We start from the raw sequence: 20,135 nt of genomic DNA on the forward strand, positions 1-20,135 counted from the left end.
CGATTCATCTCAAACCCCAGTTGCTTTGAAATTGATTTTCTTATGCAATTAGAATCATAATAAAATTGGCCTTCAACGGACGTTCAATAAGAAACATGATGAAAGTCAATGCCTATCAGCAATATTCATTCATATTTTCAAGGAGCTAGTTGGAGGAGTGAACAAATACAAATTAAACAGTTTTCGGCGAAAATATGAGTTTTTAGTTAGCCATGTCGGTCCGTGAGTAAAGACGAGACCAACTATTCATTCTTTAATTCAAGGGCGGTTTTATGATCCCCCCCCTCCCCTTGTGTCGCTAAGAAGACACAAACAGTAAGAAATCTTTCTTTTTTGAGTAGTCGACCAGATTTCCATTTTTGTAACTCCACAAACGGACCGAAATGGATATCCAAAGTACATCTAATATAAATAACAATGAGGGAGATCCATTATTCCCTCCCTCTTTTTCTTCTCTTTGTACATATTATGTTAATCACTACCGATCATACCAGCACTTTTACCAAAAACACACACATTCTCGATATACCCTCTACTATAGTTTGGTCACAAACACTAGAGACAATTACATTGAAAATAGACATTGTAAGTCTATCTAAAACAATTAGCACAGACACACTCATTTTGTAGCATCATGTTGAATTTAGAATATCCGAACGATGCTTACAACTCTGCAATAAAAACAAAACAATTACATTACCGCTGTATGGCCATGTACATGTACAACAAGTAAAATGATAACAAGAAATACTACGAGTATACTCATTTATGATAGGAGCACAATGCATTACGAATAAATAACATGATAATCACATTAAAGAAAGAACGCTCCGTGATGTGGCCACATTTACTTGTTCAGCAGACAGACAAAGAGATCGAACGCTACTTATTAGAAGCCAACTTTCTTGTCCATATAGACTATCAAGCGAGCACAGACATGTATGATATACTTGACTTTGATACAGTGATCAATGGTCATGGTGAAAAGACAGGTCTTGAATAACTTCGACACGGACTTTCGGACCGATCTTGTGTTTTACTAAAAAAAGGGATGTTTACCTAATCGAACAAGCCAAAATAAAGATACCAAATAAATTTGGTTAGACAGCAACTATTTTTATTCTTATAAAATGATGCCTGCATCTTTTGCATGACCTAAATATGTCTCTTCTTCTTCCATTCTGGTGCATGTGGATTCAGGCCCTTTTTTAAAGGTACAAGATATTGTGGTGATCCAATATGAGTTGTAGGAGGAGATACCAAGAAATCTTGTTGTTGTTGTTGTTGTTGTTGTTGTTGTTGTTGTTGTTGTTTACGGTAGATGTTATTGTGTGACGGTATCTTGACTCTACAATGTGTTATTTCGCCATTCATGTTGGTAGAATCAAATATGAGATAGCCATCTTCTTCTCTATAAAATGGTTCATCTTGATGTTCCTTTTCGTTCTTGAGAGAACAAGTCAATTCATCAATTGTCTTTTGATAATACATTTCTTTTTCTTTATATTCAAGCTGTAACGAATTATATTTTTCTAATAGAGCATGGTATAAATGCACATAATCTTTTGCTTCTTCTTTTTTTTCTTTTTCTTCCTGTTGATCAGGTTTCATAGGTTGGCCTTGTTCTAATAACTGTAGCCGGTACTCAAACCGTCTCTCTGAATCTTCTAGTGCTAACAGCCTTAATTCTAAACTATCAAATTTCTCTTGTTTTGACCATAAATGATCCAGTGATGTGCTGGCTGTAGGTTGTGGTGGAGATAGTCGCTACGCTAGAGTGAGTAACAAGAAGAAAAAAAAGGTTTACCTGTTGCATAATGATGGGTGAAGCAGGTATTCTGGATGAAAGCATACTGTTCTTTATTTCTTTTGGTTCTATATAAAAAAGAAAAAGAAAATGAATATCAACATATTATTCTTTCTATTGTTACCACTGCTATCGCTGCTACTAACACTGGCTGTACTGCCAAGATGATAAAGTGTCAAATATTCATGCGTTTTATAATAAATAATAAACAAACCTCATCCACATATTGATAAAGAAGAGAGAAAAAGAAAGAAGAAAAAAAAGGAGAGAAAAAAAATAGGCTTTAAATGTAGGAACATACTCTGAATACGTAAATGATCTCTCTCCCCTTCTCTCTTTATTCTTTTTTTTTTTCTCATTTTTCGTATCCCTTTTTTTTTTTTTTTTTTTTTTCTCTCTCTCTCTCTCTCTTTGTCTCTCAGTCTCTCTCGCTCGTTTCTCATATAAAGTCAGCCACATCAAAACATGCAACAAAATTTTAATTGCCCCTCATCTTTATTTTTACCTTTTTTTTCCCTTTATTATTATCTACTTCATCCACCATGTCGATGTTCCTTTCAAAGTTTCTTTCTGGAAGGAACGTTACAAAGACAAAGCTAGAATTACTCTCAGAAGCATGGATAAGCATTCAAAAATATTATGAGACAGCAGCAGGTAAAGTGTAGGTTTTTTTTTGTTTTGTTTAGAAAGGGGATAAAGAAAAAAAGGGGAAAGAAACTAAAATAGATATAGATCCTTTAAAGGACGCAGTTGATTTGACGCCTATTCCCTGTAGTCTACAAAACATTGTCAAGTTAATACAGGCAGAAGAAGTTGAATATCAAAGAGCAACAGGCAGTTTAGAAACAGGTCCTTGTTTGGAATATTTGTTACAAAAGCGTGTGTTGGAAGAACTCGCTGAATTCGCTAAAGTGGATGTAAGTCAATACAATTCAGGAACAAACCAATTTACTGTTTTAGACGCCTTATGGTATGCGTGTTCATTGTTTGAGGTTTTTCTGTAGTCTGGTAACCAATGTTCATGCTCAATTGTTACCGGAAAGAGCAGTTCATGTTCCGCTTCAAAAATTGATCACCTCCTCACATCGGCTGATCAGTCGTCATTACGAGGAACTGGCGACAGATGCTGAGGCTTGTTCTGAGGAAAGATTGGCTGCTATTTCTGAATTGTCGCTTGAATTAGTTAAATTAATGCATGGTATCTTTTCTCATTTTAAAGGTGCGAATGCTGCCCTGATGGATTTGTTTTTTGAGCGAGGCTGGTGTCGATCCCGTGGTGAAAACGTATGGCGTTGTTCTAAGGATGGCAAAACATTACACAGGCGTCGAGAAAGCGCTGAAGAAAAGATTGCTTGGGATATGTTCTTGACTGTAAGTCAATAGGGCATACATGCGTGCATTGACTCATTCTAAATACATAGCCTCGATTTGACATGTTTCAAGCCCTGATTGACTTTATGAATATACCAGGCGAAACAGGCGAAATTGCAAGAGAGGCTATTTTGTTTGCATTAAGATTATTAGAAGACGATCCAGAATATGTGTGTTATATTGTAGAATACTCCAACTTATGTGAAGTGATGGTAAAACAGACTGTTTGACGATTGAGGTTTGCTGATTGATTTTTCTTAGGCTGAACGACTTGCCTTATTCTTTGCTAGTTTGCCTAAAAATACAGGCGCATTTACTATCTCTAGCAATAACCGAATTACTTCTGTTAGACCTTCTCGGCGTCATATTCGATTCTCTATACCAGCCATGATAACAAACAACAGCCTTATTATCACAGTCAATGCACAAAGTAGTTTTAAAAAGAAGCGTAGAAAGCGCAGTCCATTCGATGTTAATTTTGTACGCACACTTGAAAGCATTCAAGAAGGAGAGCGTTTGGTAGATGAATTTTATAGTTTTTGGGAATATCTTAATGATGTGGCTCGTGTGGCCGAAAAGCGATTAATGACGGCCTTGATGGCACAACTCATCACAAGCTTTTGGCATCCTGTGATCTGTACAGCACTCAGTTCACCTTCTGCTGAAATAGCTACTGCAGCCACAGCCTATACGACTGAAATGATACGTTCATTAACAGATCAACGGTTGCTTCATGTCTTTCTTGTCGTCTTGTTGGGTGAAGATAGTGGTATTGGCAAAGATATTGAGCCTGAAATCAAAACGAACATACCCATCATGGATTTGGTAGACGATGATCGTGACGATAGTGATGAAGAGTCTAACAAAGAAGAAGAGGAAGAAGTCAAGAAAGACGATCCTGATGAAGGATTGACATTAAGATTGCTTTTGATTAACCGTATTGATTCAGACAATCATGATCTTGCCTTAGCTTCATTGCGTTTGTTTGATACTATTTTGGAAACATACAACCAGTTTGCTATCTATAACCTTGTACTCCGTAATTATTTGGATATTTCGCCTGAAGGAGAATACATTGAAGATGATTTGAGGGATGCTACAGACACTTCTTCTCTTGGATCCAAAGCTATCGATGATCGTGGCAGTGTGACTACAATAGAGGAGCCTAAAATAGATGACCTTGCCGTAGGCGACAAAGACAGCCTGGCTAAAAAAGACATCAAGACTGAAAAAGTACGCTGGCTTGTAGAAAGGTAAACTCAGCATTAAAAAAAAAATTGAAGCCAATACTAATGTATCAATCAGGGTCTTGTCCTTATTACCTCTGGAAGATGAATTAGAACGCATGAAGTCACCACCCTTATCTTCTGTCATCCCTTCTGATTCATTTGCATCTGCTGTACGTGGACAACAATCACCCGAAGAAAAAGACAATCCTTATGCTGTTGTTCCTGGCAATAGTTATGATGATTACTTTCATGAAGCACAAGAACGATTTCATTATGCACTTTTGGCTAAGAATTTCTGGCAAGTGCCTTATCCTCCTGTAAAATCACGCAAGGATTTTGAACGCGAAGCCGAAGATCGTCATGGTCGTCCTGTGCGTCCTGCAAGCAAATCCACAGAAGCAACAGCAGGCACCAACAATGACCCTTCCACTACAGGCGATCAAGCGAGCATCACCAGTACAGCAACCAACAACACAACCACCAAGAAACCCGAGGCCTACGAAGGACTGTTTCTCAGTCGTATCTTTGATCAATTCTATAAGATGCTTGAATTGCCTATGGAACAGAACTTATTGATCACCAGTATTTTACAAAAGATTGCAGGCGTAGTCGATAAACGCATGGATGGTGTCATTTGTGATTGGCGTGCTGTTCGTGTGGGTGTGGATGGTGCACTTTATGGTGGTGTCTGGGTCTTGCCTTCGGCCAAAAGCAATCGACGTAGTCTGTATGCTCTTTTAGAACAAGTCACTTTTGAAGCCCTTAAACGAGCTCAGCTTGTGCCTAATTTCGAGACACGTATTTCGATTGCTAAAAAGAGAGGCATTTTACCTGGAACTAATGGTCTGCCTCAACCATCTACTGACCTTCATTATCGAACACAGGCAAGAAGAGAAAACCTACACAATTTGATAATTAACCATCAAGTGACAAACACAAACACAACTCACCGATCACCTGTGTCTCCTAGCGAACGAAACCCTCATCTATCCAAATTAGTCTTTCAAAAGGGCTCGAATTCAACCTTAATGCCTACTTCTCCTCGAAGTCCTACATCACCAGTGGGTACGAAATCAGCTGGCTTGTTACCTCTGCGTATTAATCGTGATATGGGCCTAGGCGGAGGCAGCGGTGTCTCGCCCAATGGACCCAATTCACCTTCTTCTTCCTTTTTCCAAAACACACAAAGAACACCTGTGACCATGACAAACCCTTTTGCCAAACTCACGAATTTTGTCAATTCTTACATTGTGCTGCAGGAATTTTGTAAAGAACTCGCGGCTGTGATTCTTGTACGACATGCAACGAACTATAATGAAATCGGATTTGTTCGATACCAAGAACAACGAGAAATGATGATGATGGATCAAGCCTTGGATGAGATGATGGATGAGGATGAAGAAGACATGAGTTACAAACAGCGCAATTTTGATAAATGGAAAAATCGCATTTCTGTCGTCTCAACCATTGCCGATTGGCGAAGTGTGCGTAGTCTAGATACCATTGATGAAGCTATTACTGCCCGTGTACCTTCGAGAACAACAGGTTCAACAGAAGGTATCAAAAGCTAAATTTTATTTATAATAAAGCAGACAAAACAAGTGCGCCTGCTGCCACACCTACATTTAAACTATCTACAGACCCATTGAAGCTTGGTGGTTGAGCACTGGGGATACTCACAAATTGGTTGCATGCACTTTTAACATTGGTGCGTAGACCAGTACCTTCGTTCCCTAACACTAAAATAAGGGGATGTTCAGAAGCCTTGTACCGAAATTGGCTTAGCGTCAGGGATGGATTGGCTTCACCTGCAGCACCAATAATCTCCCAACCATTGAGATGGGACTCTTTCAGGAATTTAACAAGATTGGGTGTTGAATAAATATCCATCAATTCAGCTGCACCCGAACTCACTTTAGAAACAGTAGGACTGATGGGCGCACTATTCTTACTGCAGAGTAAGACGCCATCTACGCCAAAAAAATAGGCCGTTCTTAAAATAGAGCCAAGATTCTAATGCACCTATTTGAGTATTTCGTTAAATTCATCTTAATTTCTTACCTGAGGATCTTGAACTTCATCTAGAGCAATCCAGAAAGGCTTTCTTTTAGGTGCTGTTAATTGAATACTGGGTAATACGTTGGTATGATTTGGATTGCCTCGTTTATTGATCCGAGGAAGTGCTTGATATGTATTTGACAGGTCAAGTCCAGTCAGACTGCTGATCTCGATAGGATCTCTAGGCGAAGCAGACAACACAACACCTTGATGAAGCTTATTATCTGTCAAGTTGTTTAGTCGGCCCTTGTCTACTGATACCGTCTTGAGTTGTGTTTCTTTAGCCAACTCGAGAATATTGCTCATCAGTGACTGATCTTTCTTTTTCGTAGACGGAATAGCATAGTAATATAAAGCGTCTAAATTAGTGCGTTTCTTGGCTCTCAAGGCAGCCAAGACACTAGAGATACCATACACGTGTTCTAACGTCTTCTTACTCGCCACCTTTGAAAACATTAAGAAAAAAAAAAAGCAAAATGCCGAGTTTTAAAGTGATTTTTTATTTTAATAGAGGATTTCTTATTGCTTGCGAGTGACAGTGGTAGGAGCCTTCTTCTTGTTTTTACAGATACAGATACCAGTAGAACCACATTCACCCAAGAGATAACCAGAGTTACCACAGTATTTTTTGCAGACAGCATTTTCACGAGCATCTGTGATGGTCTTACAAGCCTTTTTGCTAGGTGCGGCAGAGACTACCATAAGGGCAGCGATAAACATAGCAAGATAGAGAGCAAACTTCATATTTGGAAATAAAAAGGAATGGAAAAAAGGGGGTAAAGAAGGGAAAAGAGAAAAGAAACAACGAATATGAAAAGACACGCACACTTCAGAGATTCATTTTAAATGAATTTTTGCTTGGATAATATTTCTATTTTAGTACTTTAGACAGATGTGTTCTATTTGTGGACACAGGGTTAATAATTCATCGTACAACATCAAACATTTGTTCTGGACATTGTCGTATCATCAAATTCGATGCAGAAAAAAAGTAAAAAGGTCCTGCTTTTTATGTGAAATGCCTTGAAATAATGTCAAACAAAAAAACTTTTTATTTGCTCTTTTTTATGTGTATTGACTTCCGTCTAAGGAGATACGTAGAAAAATGATCTTCTTGTATTCAATTGTGTAACAATAATGCCATTCAAAAACTACCGGTATATGAAGCAGCGTAAATGTAAAGTTTTCTTGGCTCAAACTAATTATTTGACATTACACAGCTTCTTGTTCTTTCTTAATTCGAGAAACTTACACTTACCAAGGACCTAAACGTTGGTTTTGTCGAAATTCCTTTTCTATTTCAGCAGTAACATAGTCTTTATTTTTCCCGGACATATAAAAGCATCACAAGTCCTGCTTATATACGCATGAATGCTCTAACTACCTACAAAAAATGTACTAACTCCCATTATACCTTTAAATCAGAGTTCAAAATGGCCAAATTTTACAAGTCGCTCTTTTTGGTCTAAATCGACTCCAAAGGTACCCCATATTGTTTGTAGGTAGTTAGAGCACTCATTAGTGTATAATCAGGCTTCGTGCTGTTTTAATCTGCCTAAAGAAAACGAAGAAGGTGTACATGAATAAATTGTGTGATACTAAATTACTTGTTCAAACAAAATACCTTATCAAAAAGGCACATGTTCCCCCTAAATCAAGGAAAGGAAATGTTTGCTTATAAAAAATGTCAAAATGCTGGGAAACTTACTTTAAATTTATGATGCACGATATATGAAAGGTGGCCTTTGGCACATGGATTAAAAATGGTATGAATTATCACATACTCACAACCCTAATTTGGTTACTGACGTTTTCTATAATAAAAGATACATTCAGTTCAAAAATTATATAGTCGTTTGCATTATTTGATGAAATCAATGGCATGTATACATCTAGGTTAGAGTGCTTTCTCTTGTTACCACATTATCTTATTGTCTATCAGATTTATTAAGATGTATATGTATAGCTACAATACTACAGCGTAAGCGTTTGCATTTTTCTTCCATATTTAGGTAAAGATTTGGCCAAAACTTCCCATCTCTGAGCACATAATTCTTCCATCGCTTGCGCTGCAGTACAAGGCCAACAACCACAACATTAGATAAACTATGAAGATGCAAATCTAACATGTAATTATATTTGGGGCTATAACAATATGCTCTAAATCAGAACAAATCAACCTCAAATAAAAAATTCTGAGACTGTACACCATTCAAGGCGTATCACTCATCATTAAGTATCATTTAATAGCAAGGATGAGTGATACAATAGAAAGAAATGCATGTTTTTGGATTTTCGAAATCAATTTGCTCCATAACGTAATAGACTTATAAAAAAACCAAAAAGAAACAAAGTTTCGTTGGTTTTTTGACAGTATTTTTGAAAACATCTTTTTGCGATTTATCACAATCTAATTTTTTAGGATTAAATTTTCCATCAAAAATAGAAATCTTCTAGAAATTATAGAAGAAAAACACACTCACTTACACTGTGGTGAGAGTGTATTTTTCTTTTAGCCTAAGAATAATTGTTCTCCAAAAATGTTTTTCTGTTGACACAAACAGCACACCTGCGCATTGGTGTTAGCTTTGTCAAATTCATACTCAAAGTCTGTTGTTTTGTTGACTTTATAGAAAATATCCTATCAAACACATAGTCCAATATGGCCTTTGACTGCTCGAACTTGATCAATTCATAAGAATGATTATACTAAACTAAAAACACCTTAAGAGAATAAGAGCAAAAAAGGAATAAAGAAGAAAGTGTTGACCTAATGGTATATCTGGGTATGGGTTTGTAACCAAAGAAGAAATGAAAGCATCTGGTTGGATGTTGGAAGGAGTAGATTGTTTGTGATAGCATGTTGCATAAAGATGATTTGGGATAAAATTAAATGTAGAGGTTTATTTAGTACTCCAATAAAGTAAAGAGCGGCCAGGAGCGACTTGTAAAATTTGGCCAAAAATCTCTCAAAATCAAAGGGTACTACTCGAGAAAATCATCAACTTGACAACTCTTGGATCTTCTTTTTGACGCTACAAGATGAAAAATAAAGATATCAAGAAGCTTAAATACTCAAAATAACCGCCAGACGTTGTAGTTTTTGATCAAAGTGTTAGTATTATAAGAAAAATGAGATATGTATAAAAAAAACCTCAAAAACATTTTTGAGAATTTGCTCAATTTTGTAGCATCAAAGCTGCTATGTTTTTTACACTAGTGTACTCAGAAAGTATATACATACAACTTTTGTTATTATGTCAAAGTCAAATAACCGCGTCTTCATGTGTTTCTAAGCTAAAGCTCAATTTTTTTTTTATTTGCCGCACGTATTTTGTAGCACCATAGGGCTACAAGAAAGAGGTGTTTGACAATGATTTATTGAAACAGGAACTGTGTAAAATAAAAGAAAGAAAATCATGCGAAAAAAGGGGGGAGAAGGAAGTAAGAGAGATGGAGGAATCAGTCAAGACAGTTTATCTCTTTAGCAGCGCGGCGGCTAACTGCCCGGAGGGTTTGACTGAAGGCTATACTGGCAAGAAAGGGTTCCCTTCAATGGATATTAGTCCAATGGGTCTTCCAAAGCTTTGAGAGTGCAAGAATAAGGAGCGTTTCAACTTCAATGGGACAAGACTTATTGACGTTGACTCTCTCAAAATTCAGGGATTGAAGAGTAGAGGAGATATCATCGATAGAGGTACCAGGCCAAAGGAATCCACGAATAATAGTGCCCCGAAAAATGAATTTTTCGGGGCATTGAAAGAAAAAATGAAAGGCAGTTTCAACTTCTTGACAAAAGGAACAAAATGGGGTAGGAGTAGTAGAAAGTGCCATGTTGAAGAGAAGGGATCTGGTGGGGACTTTCCCAATCATCAAACGATAAATGGTGTTACGCTGTATGCTGGTAAAAGTCATGCACCAAAAAAGTTTCCAAGCAGAAGGAGAGCGTCGAGCATATTGAAAGGTATTAAATTTAGGGTCTGTGATTGGTAAGTGCAAGGCATGGATAAAGGAATAAAAGTCAGTAGAGCGCTGAATGGCCGGTAGTCTTTCTTGGAAAAAACAATTGTTCTTGTGGCAGGTACTTCGCTTAACTGCTGAGGAGCAAGGACAGTTGGGGAAGTATTTGCTTTAGAGGGACTTATTCCAGTACGTTTGTTAGGCGGAAGTCCATTACCATGGCCTCTACGAGAACAATCTCTGCTGATATGGCCACGCTCGTTACAATTGAAACATTAGCGACTGTCAATCAACTCAACACAGTCAGCTCGGCAGTGATCATACTTTTGACAAAAACGACAGAAGGGGGGCATTTCATCCCAAGTAAGAAGAATATCTCTCTCTTTATCCACCCAGTCAATAACTCTGCTAAGAATATGAGGGTCGGTAGGATGGGGCTTGTTCAGGTTAAGGACCACATAGCCTTGTCCGAAAAAGACACCACCACCCATGTGAAGCCCAGCATTCAAGACTTCACCAAAATCGGAAAAACGTTCCATCATTTGTTCAGCAAATGTAAAAGATGAATCAAAGGAAGGCGCTCAACTTTTACTCTGACAATCTTTGCGTCTGTTGAAAGACTGCGATAACCTTTAATTGCTGTTTTGTCATCAAGAGTCAATCCTTCGTTCAATAATGACTGGCAGATGGGATACTCAAGATCCCAGCAAGTTTCGGTAAATCTGCGTTGCAAGTACTTTCGCTCTACAAGCAGAGTGCCAAAAAATGATCATTGAGATTCCAAAAACTGTTTCAGGCGGTTAACATCTCGAATGTTGATGATGTCGATCAAGATGCTATCTTGTTCGAGTCCAACAATAAAAGGTGTAGTATTGCTGGTAAAAGTAACACCTACGACTGATGCCCATCGAGAGTTAGATGAAGAGGATGTGTTGTTAGTGGTTGATGGAGAGTTCGTGCGAGGCGAAGGGCTACGCCAGGACACGATGTTACGAGCAGCAACTTGTAACTAAGCCTTTACAGTGTTTTCGGTTCGACGACGCCCCGTGTCAAAGGGAGTCATAGTATGGGTCTGTTTTTTTTTACGTGAAAGAGCCATGAAAGCTTGAAAGCTCAATTTTGAAGAAATCAAATTACTTTTCTTTTCAATCTCCGCATACAGTCATTTTGTAAAATACGCTCTAAGGAAAATCCTTGGATTCAAAGCCGCGTTTTTTAAAAAAAAGTTGATCATGGCCTTACCAAATAACAATGATGACCTTTTTAAAGCTCCTCTGCCTACAACACCTTCTCATCGTCAAAATATTTCCTTAAGGAAATCTAGTAGACGCTCTACATTCCTTGTTGCACCAGAAGATCTTTCTGAACCACCTACAGAAAATCCGAATAACTCTGATCTTTACAATGAGCAACTAAAGCAAGAATACGAAACCTTAAGGTCACTCAACGACACCCTTCAAACAGTAATACAGGGTGTGAATGATACATATACAAAAATACAAGACTTTGGAGAGTCAGTGAAACAAGCAAGCCATCTATTAGATGTTTGGATTAATATACAAAAAAGAGCGCAAGATACACATCATGTCTTGGAAGACATGGGCAATGAAAAATCAGTGAGTCTTTTTGATCTATAAGCATATAGATATTAAACTTATCCTTTAGAGTAAGAGAAGTAATGAATCAAATGAGTCCAGTGCAAGTAAAAAGAAAAAAGACGATTTATTATAAGTGTAATATAGTTGGACCTAAGCAATATTTTCTCAAAACAGTAGCAAGATCCTTTTGCATTAAAGGCTTTGTAACATAATCATTCATACCAGCATCAAGGCAATTCTTTTGTGCAGTTATTTGAATATCAGCTATAGTAATAAACAAGTATAAGAGAGGTCTTCCATGTATGTATATATATATAAACTTTACCTGTTAATGCAATGATTGGTAAAGCAGGGCTGTAGTTCATTTCTTTTTCGTACTCACGAATCTTTCTTGTGGCTTCTAATCCATCGCAACCAGGCATATGATGATCAATCCAAGCTAACACAAAATAGCCAGGCCCTCTTGCCTTCCACGTATCAAAGCATTCAAACCCATTGTTGCATTTCTCTACTATAAATCCTAATCGACTCAATTGCTTCACAATCAATCTTTGAGCAATAAAGTTGTCTTCTGCCACAAGAATCTTTTGTCCTTTGAAAGCAGCAAGTTCTTCAGGCGAGAATGCCTCATGGCTTTTCCGAGAGTAAGGCGGAGTTACCAAGATAGGTGTTGAATCTGGTTCTTTTTGGTTGTTTTCTTCGTCTGCTTTGTTACTGGTATTTTGAGTGTTATTGGAAGATATTAATTGGAACGCATATTGGCTACTTGCTGATGGACTAGGAACATGTTCATTTATAGTCGAGGTGTTGAGAGCACCCACAAGAGCATTGAGCAATTTAATAGTCCTAATAGGCTTAGACAAACGTGCGACTAAAGGATAAAAAGCGTAATGGTGCACTTGTCGTACAGTTTGTTCCTCACCAGTAGCGATGGAACTATTTTTAAAATGACGACGAATATTGTCTACAGTAGGTGCCAATAAAAGTAAAATACGCATCTTACTCAATCCAGGTGTTTCTTCGATTGTCTTGATTAAGTTGGATAAAATGTCTGGTTTGGGTGTATCAATAATAACACAGTCATATAACCCCTTTTTGGTCATCCCAATGGCTTCACTTGCATCGGTTGTATGGTCTGTTTGTTGTATCCAAGGAATAAAGGCTTTAATCATCATTTTTATCCTTTCTGATGACAATATGAGTAAACGAGGTTGTCCTAGTTGCTCTCTGAGTTCATTGATTGTGCTGCATCTTGAATCATAACTAGCATCTACTTCCGCTACAGTATCTCCATTCTTTACTTGAATCGTAAACGTAAAAGTAGACCCTTCTCCTACAACAGAATCCACATGAATATTACCATGCATTAGTTTGACAAGTTGCAAACAAATAGAAAGACCGAGACCTGTTCCTCCAAAATTACTAGAAGACATAAATATGCAAGGTAACAATACATATTGCTTACCGAGTTGTCGATCCATCCACTTGACTAAAAGGTAGAAATAGCCCCTTGATCTCTTCTTCAGACATACCAATACCTGTATCTTGCACAGATATCTTTAATGTGATACTGTCTGGTTCAGCTAATTCAGCTGGCTTGTCTAGCCCACAACGAACCACCACTTCACCATGATGACTAAACTTAATTGCATTACCAATCAGGTTCATCAAGATTTGTCCAATGCGATTGCCATCACCAAAGACCATAGAAGGTACATCATCGTCAATAAAATAAGACAATTCCACATTCTTGTTGGTTGCCAAAGTAATCAAAAGCTCCATTCGATCTGCAATCAGGTCTTCAATATGAAATAAGCCATAAAGCAGTTTGACTTTATGTGCCTCTAACTTTGAAAAGTCAAGCAGATCATCAATGATATGTAACAGCATCTCACAGCTTTGCTTAGCAATCGATACGAATTCGCGTTGCTCTACATCGAGATTGGTTTCGCTCAAGAGGGATATCATACCATAGAAGCCAGAAAATGGCGTACGCAGTTCGTGAGACATGTTGGCCAAGAAGTTGGATTTCATCTTCGTTGCATGCAATGCTTGTTCTCGACTCGCTCGGGCTTCTTCAAGGGCCTTAAGCTGACTCTCTATCATGAGCGAATTGGCTTTTGTTGCTTGTTGGACTGATTTAAACAATAAGGCATTGGTGATGGAAATACCAATTTGATCACACAAGATTGAAAGGACATTGGCATGTTTGCGAGTAAAAGCATTTAAGTTGGCTTGAAGATAAAGGACACCTACGAGTGTATTTTTGTGCATGATAGGCATACATATCACAGCAGCCTTCTTCTCGCCTGTAGAGAAACGTGGATCTGCTTGGACATTGGATATAAACAAACTTTTGTTAGTATGTATCACATAATGTACAATAGATGTTAGGATCTTATCGTCTTCATCATCACCGAGAGGAAGAGGAGGTTCGTAAGTTTGGCAGGTGTCGGTAGAACGAACAGAATGAGCAGCAATACCAAAGCAACCTTCTTTGACAATGATGACACCAGATTCAGCACCAGAGTTAGCCATAATAATGCCCATCATCTTCTTTAGCAATTCATCGAATGAATTCATCTCGTTTGAAATGACTACAACACCATCTTAGACATATATAGTTTCCGATAAATACTTACCTTGTGAGCTTTTAATGATTGAAGTCAAATCAACCATATCAAGAGAAAACAATGTATCTTCTCGCATAATATTCAAGTCTTCAGAATCCACAATCGCATTGTTGTTCATCTCGTTGTTTCTACTTGGACATTCTGAAGTATGTGTAGAATTGTCTTCAGTAAACACTTCTTTTAATGAAGAATCATGACTGATTTCATCACTACTGGTATTATCCCACACATTCATGTTTTTTTCGGCTACTGTAGTCGTTCCAACAATGACATCTTCTGTTTGAACAGCAACATCTTCTTTCCCAGACACCGTTTGACCCTCTAGTTCTTTGCTATATTTCTTCTTGAGGTATTGCACTTTACCAATAGCTCCCCAACGACCATAAAATTCAAGTGATCGACATAACGTAGGCACAGCCAATTGTGTCAGACCACAGCGCATGTAATACTCAGAGGCTAATTCAAATGTCAATCCTAAAAAGGAGTACCATTTTCCTTTCAATGCGAGTTCCATGACTTCATTATAAAGACGTAGTGATTGAGCCATGTTATTCAAGTCCAATGTGGATATTTGTGCTTGCTAAAATTACAAAAAAAAAGTAAACTAACGCTGTGTCTACGTTATGAAAAGACTTACCACAATTTTATGATACATGCGATAATTAACTTCTGAATGGGTTGCAAGTTCATTTAGTTTCTGCTCGTTCTTGTGTAGTTGTTTTGTATATTTGGCTCGGGTTTTTGGATCTAAAGATTCATCTCGAAGGCTCTCTACAATAGCAATACAATGATAATACATGGCAATACCAACATGGCGATGTCTATACAATACTCATGAGTAGATTCTATACAAACTGACAAGTTTCTACTTACACAATCTCATTGAAAGAATTATCAAAGATTTTAAACCCAAGTTCAGAAGCAGCTTTTGTAAATCCAAAATGAAATAAAAGGATCATTTTGAAACTGTAATGCCTAAAGCAAAAATGGTTAGAAAAGAGCACATAGATTACTCACTTACCAATTCAAAGGATTACCAGAATTAACACTTTGACTCTTCAAGTCTTCCACAAAAGAAGACTCATCAAAATTGCTGTCTGGATCATTCATCATTTTATCAGGATCTTGTGTAATGTCTGTCTTGCCCTGGAAAACAAGCACAGATCGCCAAAGAGATACATTTAATATAAGCACGTCTTTAGAGCTACCTTTACTGCATTCTTCCAAAGAATGACTTAAATGCCAATGTAAATCAAACAAATTGCAACTTGTCCAATACAGCGTAGTGGCCACATGAAATAAAGCCATGGAAGAAAAGAGCTAAACATGCACCATGAACACACATTCCTGTCAAGCGATTGCTTACCTGATCTCCTCCAGCAATAGCATATTTGTAGGCTCTTTGGTATTGATAGATATAATCTCGTACATGAACACCCGTCCATTGAGCCAGGAGACTATGATACAAGATAATAGCTCTCGCGATTTCAGAATTGGCTGCATATTTCTCACAGAGTGCTAGACCAAACTTGCCCAATTCAGCAGCAAATGCAAACTCAGTAACACGGCTGGCTGTACATCCTACCCAGATAAATCCACCGCCGCTTGAAGGTGTATATCCGTACTGAAGCGATAATTCGCATAACTTAAGCGCAAAGAAATCAACCAAAATTGGATTGACCCAATAAGCACCAGAACATGCTTCATTCAACAGCGTCATAACCGCAATTTGCTTATTGTCTTGACAAGGGCCTGCGTTGTTCAATTGTTCAAAACCAGGCTCCACAATACTTGCTTTGATGATGTGATAGTACTCAAGTACTTCTGCTTCAGTAATATTGGTATCTACTACAATGCCTAGCTCTTCTAAACCTTCCATGATGTTCTGAATACCTTTTCGATACTGAGATTGTTGAAAGTAAATGCGTGCCTGAATTCGCCAAGCTTGTGCTCTTTCATAAGGATGGTTAACTGTATGTTGCATGATCTGTTGAATTATATCATCTCGCATTCGATCGTACATAATAAATGTAGTTGCTGTCACTAGCTTGTTGCCATCAGCCACAATGGATGTAGTAGTATCCATGATTTTTTCGTTATCTATCATGGCTTGTTCTTGCTTTTTATTTGTTGTGGTGACATAACCTTGGTTGATATCTTTGTTGTTTAACAACTTAAGTTCAAGAATCTTCATGTAAAGATTCAGTGTCTCTGAAAACGAAGTATCTGGACCATCTTGCCATCGCCTTTCAGTATCTTGGTCTAACAAAGAAAGTGCGCATTCAAAGTAACTTGCTGAAATCTGCAAAGCCCCCGACAAGGCTGCTTCATTACCTGCTCGAATCAACATATCACGATAACATTTACGCTTTTCCATTAAACGAATCAATCCAGCACTTTTAAGAAAATGATCTGCAATCAAGAACACATTATCGTCTTCTTCCAACTCTTCTTCTTCTAGCATCAACATTTGTCCAATCTTCAAATGCATACTTTCTCTCTGTGCTGAATCAATAATCAACATGGATGCTGCTTGATAATATCGATCATGAATAAAGTGGAAGTCATTACCAGCCTTGAATTGAATCACACCTTCATTTAAAGCCACTTGCAGACCCAACATGGCTTGATTTGTACGTTCTTCTTCTTGTTCAAATGCGAGTACAGGCGAATCAACTGGCTTGGGATTATCACTTGATGCCATCATGAGCCATTTGATTCGCCTAAAATTAAACACATGGCCCAACAAACTAGCCCACATCAAGAAGCATTGTGCGCTTGGATCCAAAGAACGTAAATGAGAGACAAGATGGCGTACATCAAAGATAGGTTCATTATGTGCCTGATGACTGGGTTTAGTATCTGCATCAAGCATAAACAAATCATGATGGCTTGGTCTCTTGGAAGTCTGTTTAGTGTCAAATAGTTTTTTAATATTGTCCAGTCTAAACTTCCAATGTTTTTCGTTCCAATCAAACCAAATGTCGTCTTTTCTTTTCATCATTTTCAAAAACTGCTTCGCATAAAACGGGTTTCCCCGTGTCCAGCTATAGATGATGTCAACAAGAGGCATAATAGCATCAATTCGTTCTTGTTCTCCTTTTCTTTCTCGTTCTTCTTCTTCGTCATCCATATCAGTGCTGGACGAATGATGTGAGTTGTAGAAAGTATTTAATACTAATTGTTGGAGCACTTCGATGCCCAGCGCATACAGTTGTATTGTAGTTACTGGATTACTGCATTTCTCAAGGATTTCTACTACTTTTTGAGGTGTCTCATTGCCATCTCGAAATGTCAAGATAACCAACATGGTTGTTTTTGAAGAAATGAGTGCATTGATCAATCGAATAGAAGGTTCGTCTAATATCTAATCAATATACAAAACTATCGTTTTAATATGCCTCTACCTGCTTCTTGTAAATCATCCAAGCACTAGAAAACAAGTTAACATTCACTCTTTTCTAATTTTTTCTGTATTTACCAAGGTCAATAACTTTCTTCTGGCAATAGTTCGAATGATATTCAAATAGACCTAAAAAAAAAAGATTAATCATGATACAATCATCATATAAAATCGTTTTCTCTACTCTTTACTGAATGAAATCTGGTCTCTGTGTTTAGAATACTTGAGATAGCATCATCGTCGATTGTGTTGTTGACTTCTAAATAGTCGTGCAAAATCGGCTTTAATTCAGGCACCATATTAACCATCAATCGAACATTAGAAAACTGAGGGCCCAAGCTCTCTTTCAAGTCCTTGTAGAAATCACGCACAACATGTTCTGATTCCGTCAAAAGTTGTCGTAAGATAGAAGAAAGACATCGTAATAAACCATTGTAAGGTCTTTTTTGATTCTTGTCAAACTTAGCAGAGGCTGTATAACCACATTGTCTTGCTTGTACATTGAGCGTAGATACCAAAGTGGATTTACCAATACCACCAGGCCCCTTTAACACAATCACTTCACATATTGTGTTGTCTAAGGAAGTTGATGAATTGACACGCAGTAAATTGTCGGCTTGTTTTAATGCACTTGAACTATCTGCATTGCCATTGGGTTGTGTCTTCTTTTTTTCTTTTTGATGTGCATGGTAAACGCTTTGAATGATCGAACTAATCGTTTCTATTTCTTTATCTCGACCATACATAGCATCAGATATTTTAAAAACAGGATTGATATCTCTTGAGCCTAAGGGAAAATAAGCCAATTCCTACTCAAAAAAAGGAGACATAAGCATAGGTTGGCAAGACTCTTACTTACTTGACTTGAATCAACTGTCGCTAGCCTCTTTTTACACTCTACTAGATCTTCTCTTAGTCCATAAGCACTGTCATATCTTTCGTCCACAGTCTACAGAAATATAAGATAACACTCTCAAAGATCATGTTTGACTTGCCTTTCTTGTTAATTTGTCAATGATTAAACTGATCACAGGAGGAACATCTTTTCGAATCGTATGGACAAGAGGCACATTTTTAGACAGAATAGAATGAATTACATGCATGGCTGTGCCTTTAAAAGGAGGGCAGTTGGTAAGCACCACAAAAAACATGATGCCGAGTGAATACAGATCGGCTCTGTGATCTAATGCATTTGAGGTTCGGCCTGTTTGTTCTGGACTCACATACGCAAGTGACGATTTAAATTCTTTAGGGGAATAAAACAAACTTGGGTGATTATTCTTTGTGCTGGCATCATAAGGTTTTTCCTCGTTTGACATAAATGATCGCCATCGGGAAGTTGTTAACAATAATTCTTCGTATGAATTTAACCCTCCGCCAAAATTCCAAACTTTAGCGATTAATTGTTGTTTGTTAGGTGTATATCTAAACTGGAAGGCAGAGGGACGTAATTCACCATGAACTACACCGTTTTCATGAAGAAACTGGAGTGCTGAACAACACTCAATAGCAAGCAAGAGAAACACATCCATGTTGACCTGGCATCGCGGTTCTGGTTGATGGTCTCTCCATACATTGACATGTGTCATTTGAGTAAGCGAATACAATGTAAAATAGTTGGCTGTTTGCTGTTGTTCAATATAAATATAGTCGTTCGGCTCTATGTCTGTATATAAAAGAGCAGCCAATCCATCTTGAACGAGTGATACGTATTCAATGGCATTGGGCACATATTTATCTCCGCTAGGTAACGAATAAAGGCGTTTGGTTACATAGTATTCTCGCTCGAGTCGAACTGAATGAGGTGAAATCTTTGCCAATACTACTTTGTTGTCCTTTAACCTATTATACATGAGAGGATTGTCTACATGATCTATAACTTTTTTTCTTTTTTACCTTTTGCCTATACTTACAGCGATTAAGCCACCGGCGCCCACTAATTCCACTGCTTTACCAAAGGCGTAGTTGGGTATCTTGATTTCAAAAGAATCATAGTCTATATCAAAGTTTCCAGGAGGTGGTGCTCTAGGTAATGGTCTGTCCATGATTGATTTCTTCAGCTTTTTGTCTTTATTA

At 37.7% G+C, this 20,135-nt stretch overlaps 7 protein-coding genes across 7 annotated transcripts; 3 read left to right on the forward strand and 4 right to left on the reverse strand.

The window, feature by feature from the left end:
* The first annotated feature begins 451 nt into the window (after window positions 1–451).
* B0P05DRAFT_525688 (uncharacterized protein) lies at window positions 452–1,132 on the forward strand. The gene is made up of 3 exons (XM_051576340.1): window positions 452–585; window positions 631–729; window positions 776–1,132. Exons 1-3 carry the CDS (start codon window positions 469–471, stop codon window positions 1,001–1,003), a joined length of 444 nt encoding a protein of 147 aa, XP_051438751.1. The 5' UTR covers window positions 452–468; the 3' UTR covers window positions 1,004–1,132.
* On the reverse strand, window positions 1,133–2,105 carry B0P05DRAFT_525690 (uncharacterized protein). Its single transcript, XM_051576341.1, has 3 exons — window positions 1,932–2,105; window positions 1,808–1,875; window positions 1,133–1,767 (listed from the first exon to the last, which is right to left on the reverse strand). Exons 2-3 carry the CDS (start codon window positions 1,850–1,852, stop codon window positions 1,156–1,158), a joined length of 657 nt encoding a protein of 218 aa, XP_051438752.1. The 5' UTR covers window positions 1,853–1,875; window positions 1,932–2,105; the 3' UTR covers window positions 1,133–1,155.
* Window positions 2,106–2,349: 244 nt separating this feature from the next.
* On the forward strand, window positions 2,350–5,978 carry B0P05DRAFT_583554 (Retinoic acid induced 16-like protein-domain-containing protein; the record flags this gene model as incomplete). Its single annotated transcript, XM_051582255.1, has 6 exons — window positions 2,350–2,461; window positions 2,540–2,724; window positions 2,768–3,178; window positions 3,229–3,390; window positions 3,440–4,431; window positions 4,484–5,978. 6 exons carry the CDS (start codon window positions 2,350–2,352, stop codon window positions 5,976–5,978), a joined length of 3,357 nt encoding a protein of 1,118 aa, XP_051438753.1.
* A 25-nt stretch (window positions 5,979–6,003) lies between these two features.
* On the reverse strand, window positions 6,004–6,891 carry B0P05DRAFT_437693 (Alpha/beta knot methyltransferase; the record flags this gene model as incomplete). The annotated part of the gene is made up of 2 exons (XM_051573723.1): window positions 6,004–6,420; window positions 6,469–6,891. Coding segments are annotated over 2 exons (840 nt in total), but the record flags the coding sequence as incomplete, so codon positions are not given.
* Window positions 6,892–6,914: 23 nt separating this feature from the next.
* Window positions 6,915–7,233, reverse strand: B0P05DRAFT_525696 (uncharacterized protein). The gene has a single exon (XM_051576342.1). It carries the CDS (start codon window positions 7,207–7,209, stop codon window positions 6,985–6,987), a length of 225 nt encoding a protein of 74 aa, XP_051438755.1. The 5' UTR covers window positions 7,210–7,233; the 3' UTR covers window positions 6,915–6,984.
* A 4,424-nt stretch (window positions 7,234–11,657) lies between these two features.
* B0P05DRAFT_583558 (uncharacterized protein) lies at window positions 11,658–12,062 on the forward strand (the record flags this gene model as incomplete). Its single annotated transcript, XM_051582256.1, has 1 exon — window positions 11,658–12,062. One exon carries the CDS (start codon window positions 11,658–11,660, stop codon window positions 12,060–12,062), a length of 405 nt encoding a protein of 134 aa, XP_051438756.1.
* Window positions 12,063–12,150: 88 nt separating this feature from the next.
* B0P05DRAFT_583559 (uncharacterized protein) lies at window positions 12,151–20,104 on the reverse strand (the record flags this gene model as incomplete). Its single annotated transcript, XM_051582257.1, has 14 exons — window positions 12,151–12,287; window positions 12,349–13,445; window positions 13,489–14,620; window positions 14,666–15,236; window positions 15,294–15,477; window positions 15,530–15,631; window positions 15,678–15,976; window positions 16,023–18,016; window positions 18,064–18,088; window positions 18,138–18,188; window positions 18,251–18,868; window positions 18,919–19,008; window positions 19,091–19,901; window positions 19,956–20,104. The coding sequence occupies 14 exons, from the start codon at window positions 20,102–20,104 to the stop codon at window positions 12,151–12,153; spliced, it is 7,260 nt and encodes a 2,419-aa protein (XP_051438757.1).
* Window positions 20,105–20,135: the final 31 nt, after the last annotated feature.

The sequence above is a fragment of the Gilbertella persicaria genome (assembly GCF_025201335.1).
Source record: "Gilbertella persicaria strain CBS 190.32 chromosome Unknown B0P05scaffold_4, whole genome shotgun sequence".
NCBI classification, from domain to species: domain Eukaryota; kingdom Fungi; phylum Mucoromycota; class Mucoromycetes; order Mucorales; family Choanephoraceae; genus Gilbertella; species Gilbertella persicaria.

Coding starts and splice junctions, on each gene's coding strand:
- B0P05DRAFT_525688 (XM_051576340.1), top strand. CDS start 469: ATGTTAATCACTACCGATCATACCAGCACTTTTACCAAAAACACACAC. Junction 586..630: donor TTACATTGAAAATAGACATT/GTAAGTCTATCT, acceptor CTCATTTTGTAG/CATCATGTTGAATTTAGAAT. Junction 730..775: donor GCCATGTACATGTACAACAA/GTAAAATGATAA, acceptor CATTTATGATAG/GAGCACAATGCATTACGAAT.
- B0P05DRAFT_525690 (XM_051576341.1), bottom strand. CDS start 1,852: ATGCTTTCATCCAGAATACCTGCTTCACCCATCATTATGCAACAG. Junction 1,768..1,807: donor CACCCATCATTATGCAACAG/GTAAACCTTTTT, acceptor ACTCTAGCGTAG/CGACTATCTCCACCACAACC.
- B0P05DRAFT_525696 (XM_051576342.1), bottom strand. CDS start 7,209: ATGAAGTTTGCTCTCTATCTTGCTATGTTTATCGCTGCCCTTATGGTA.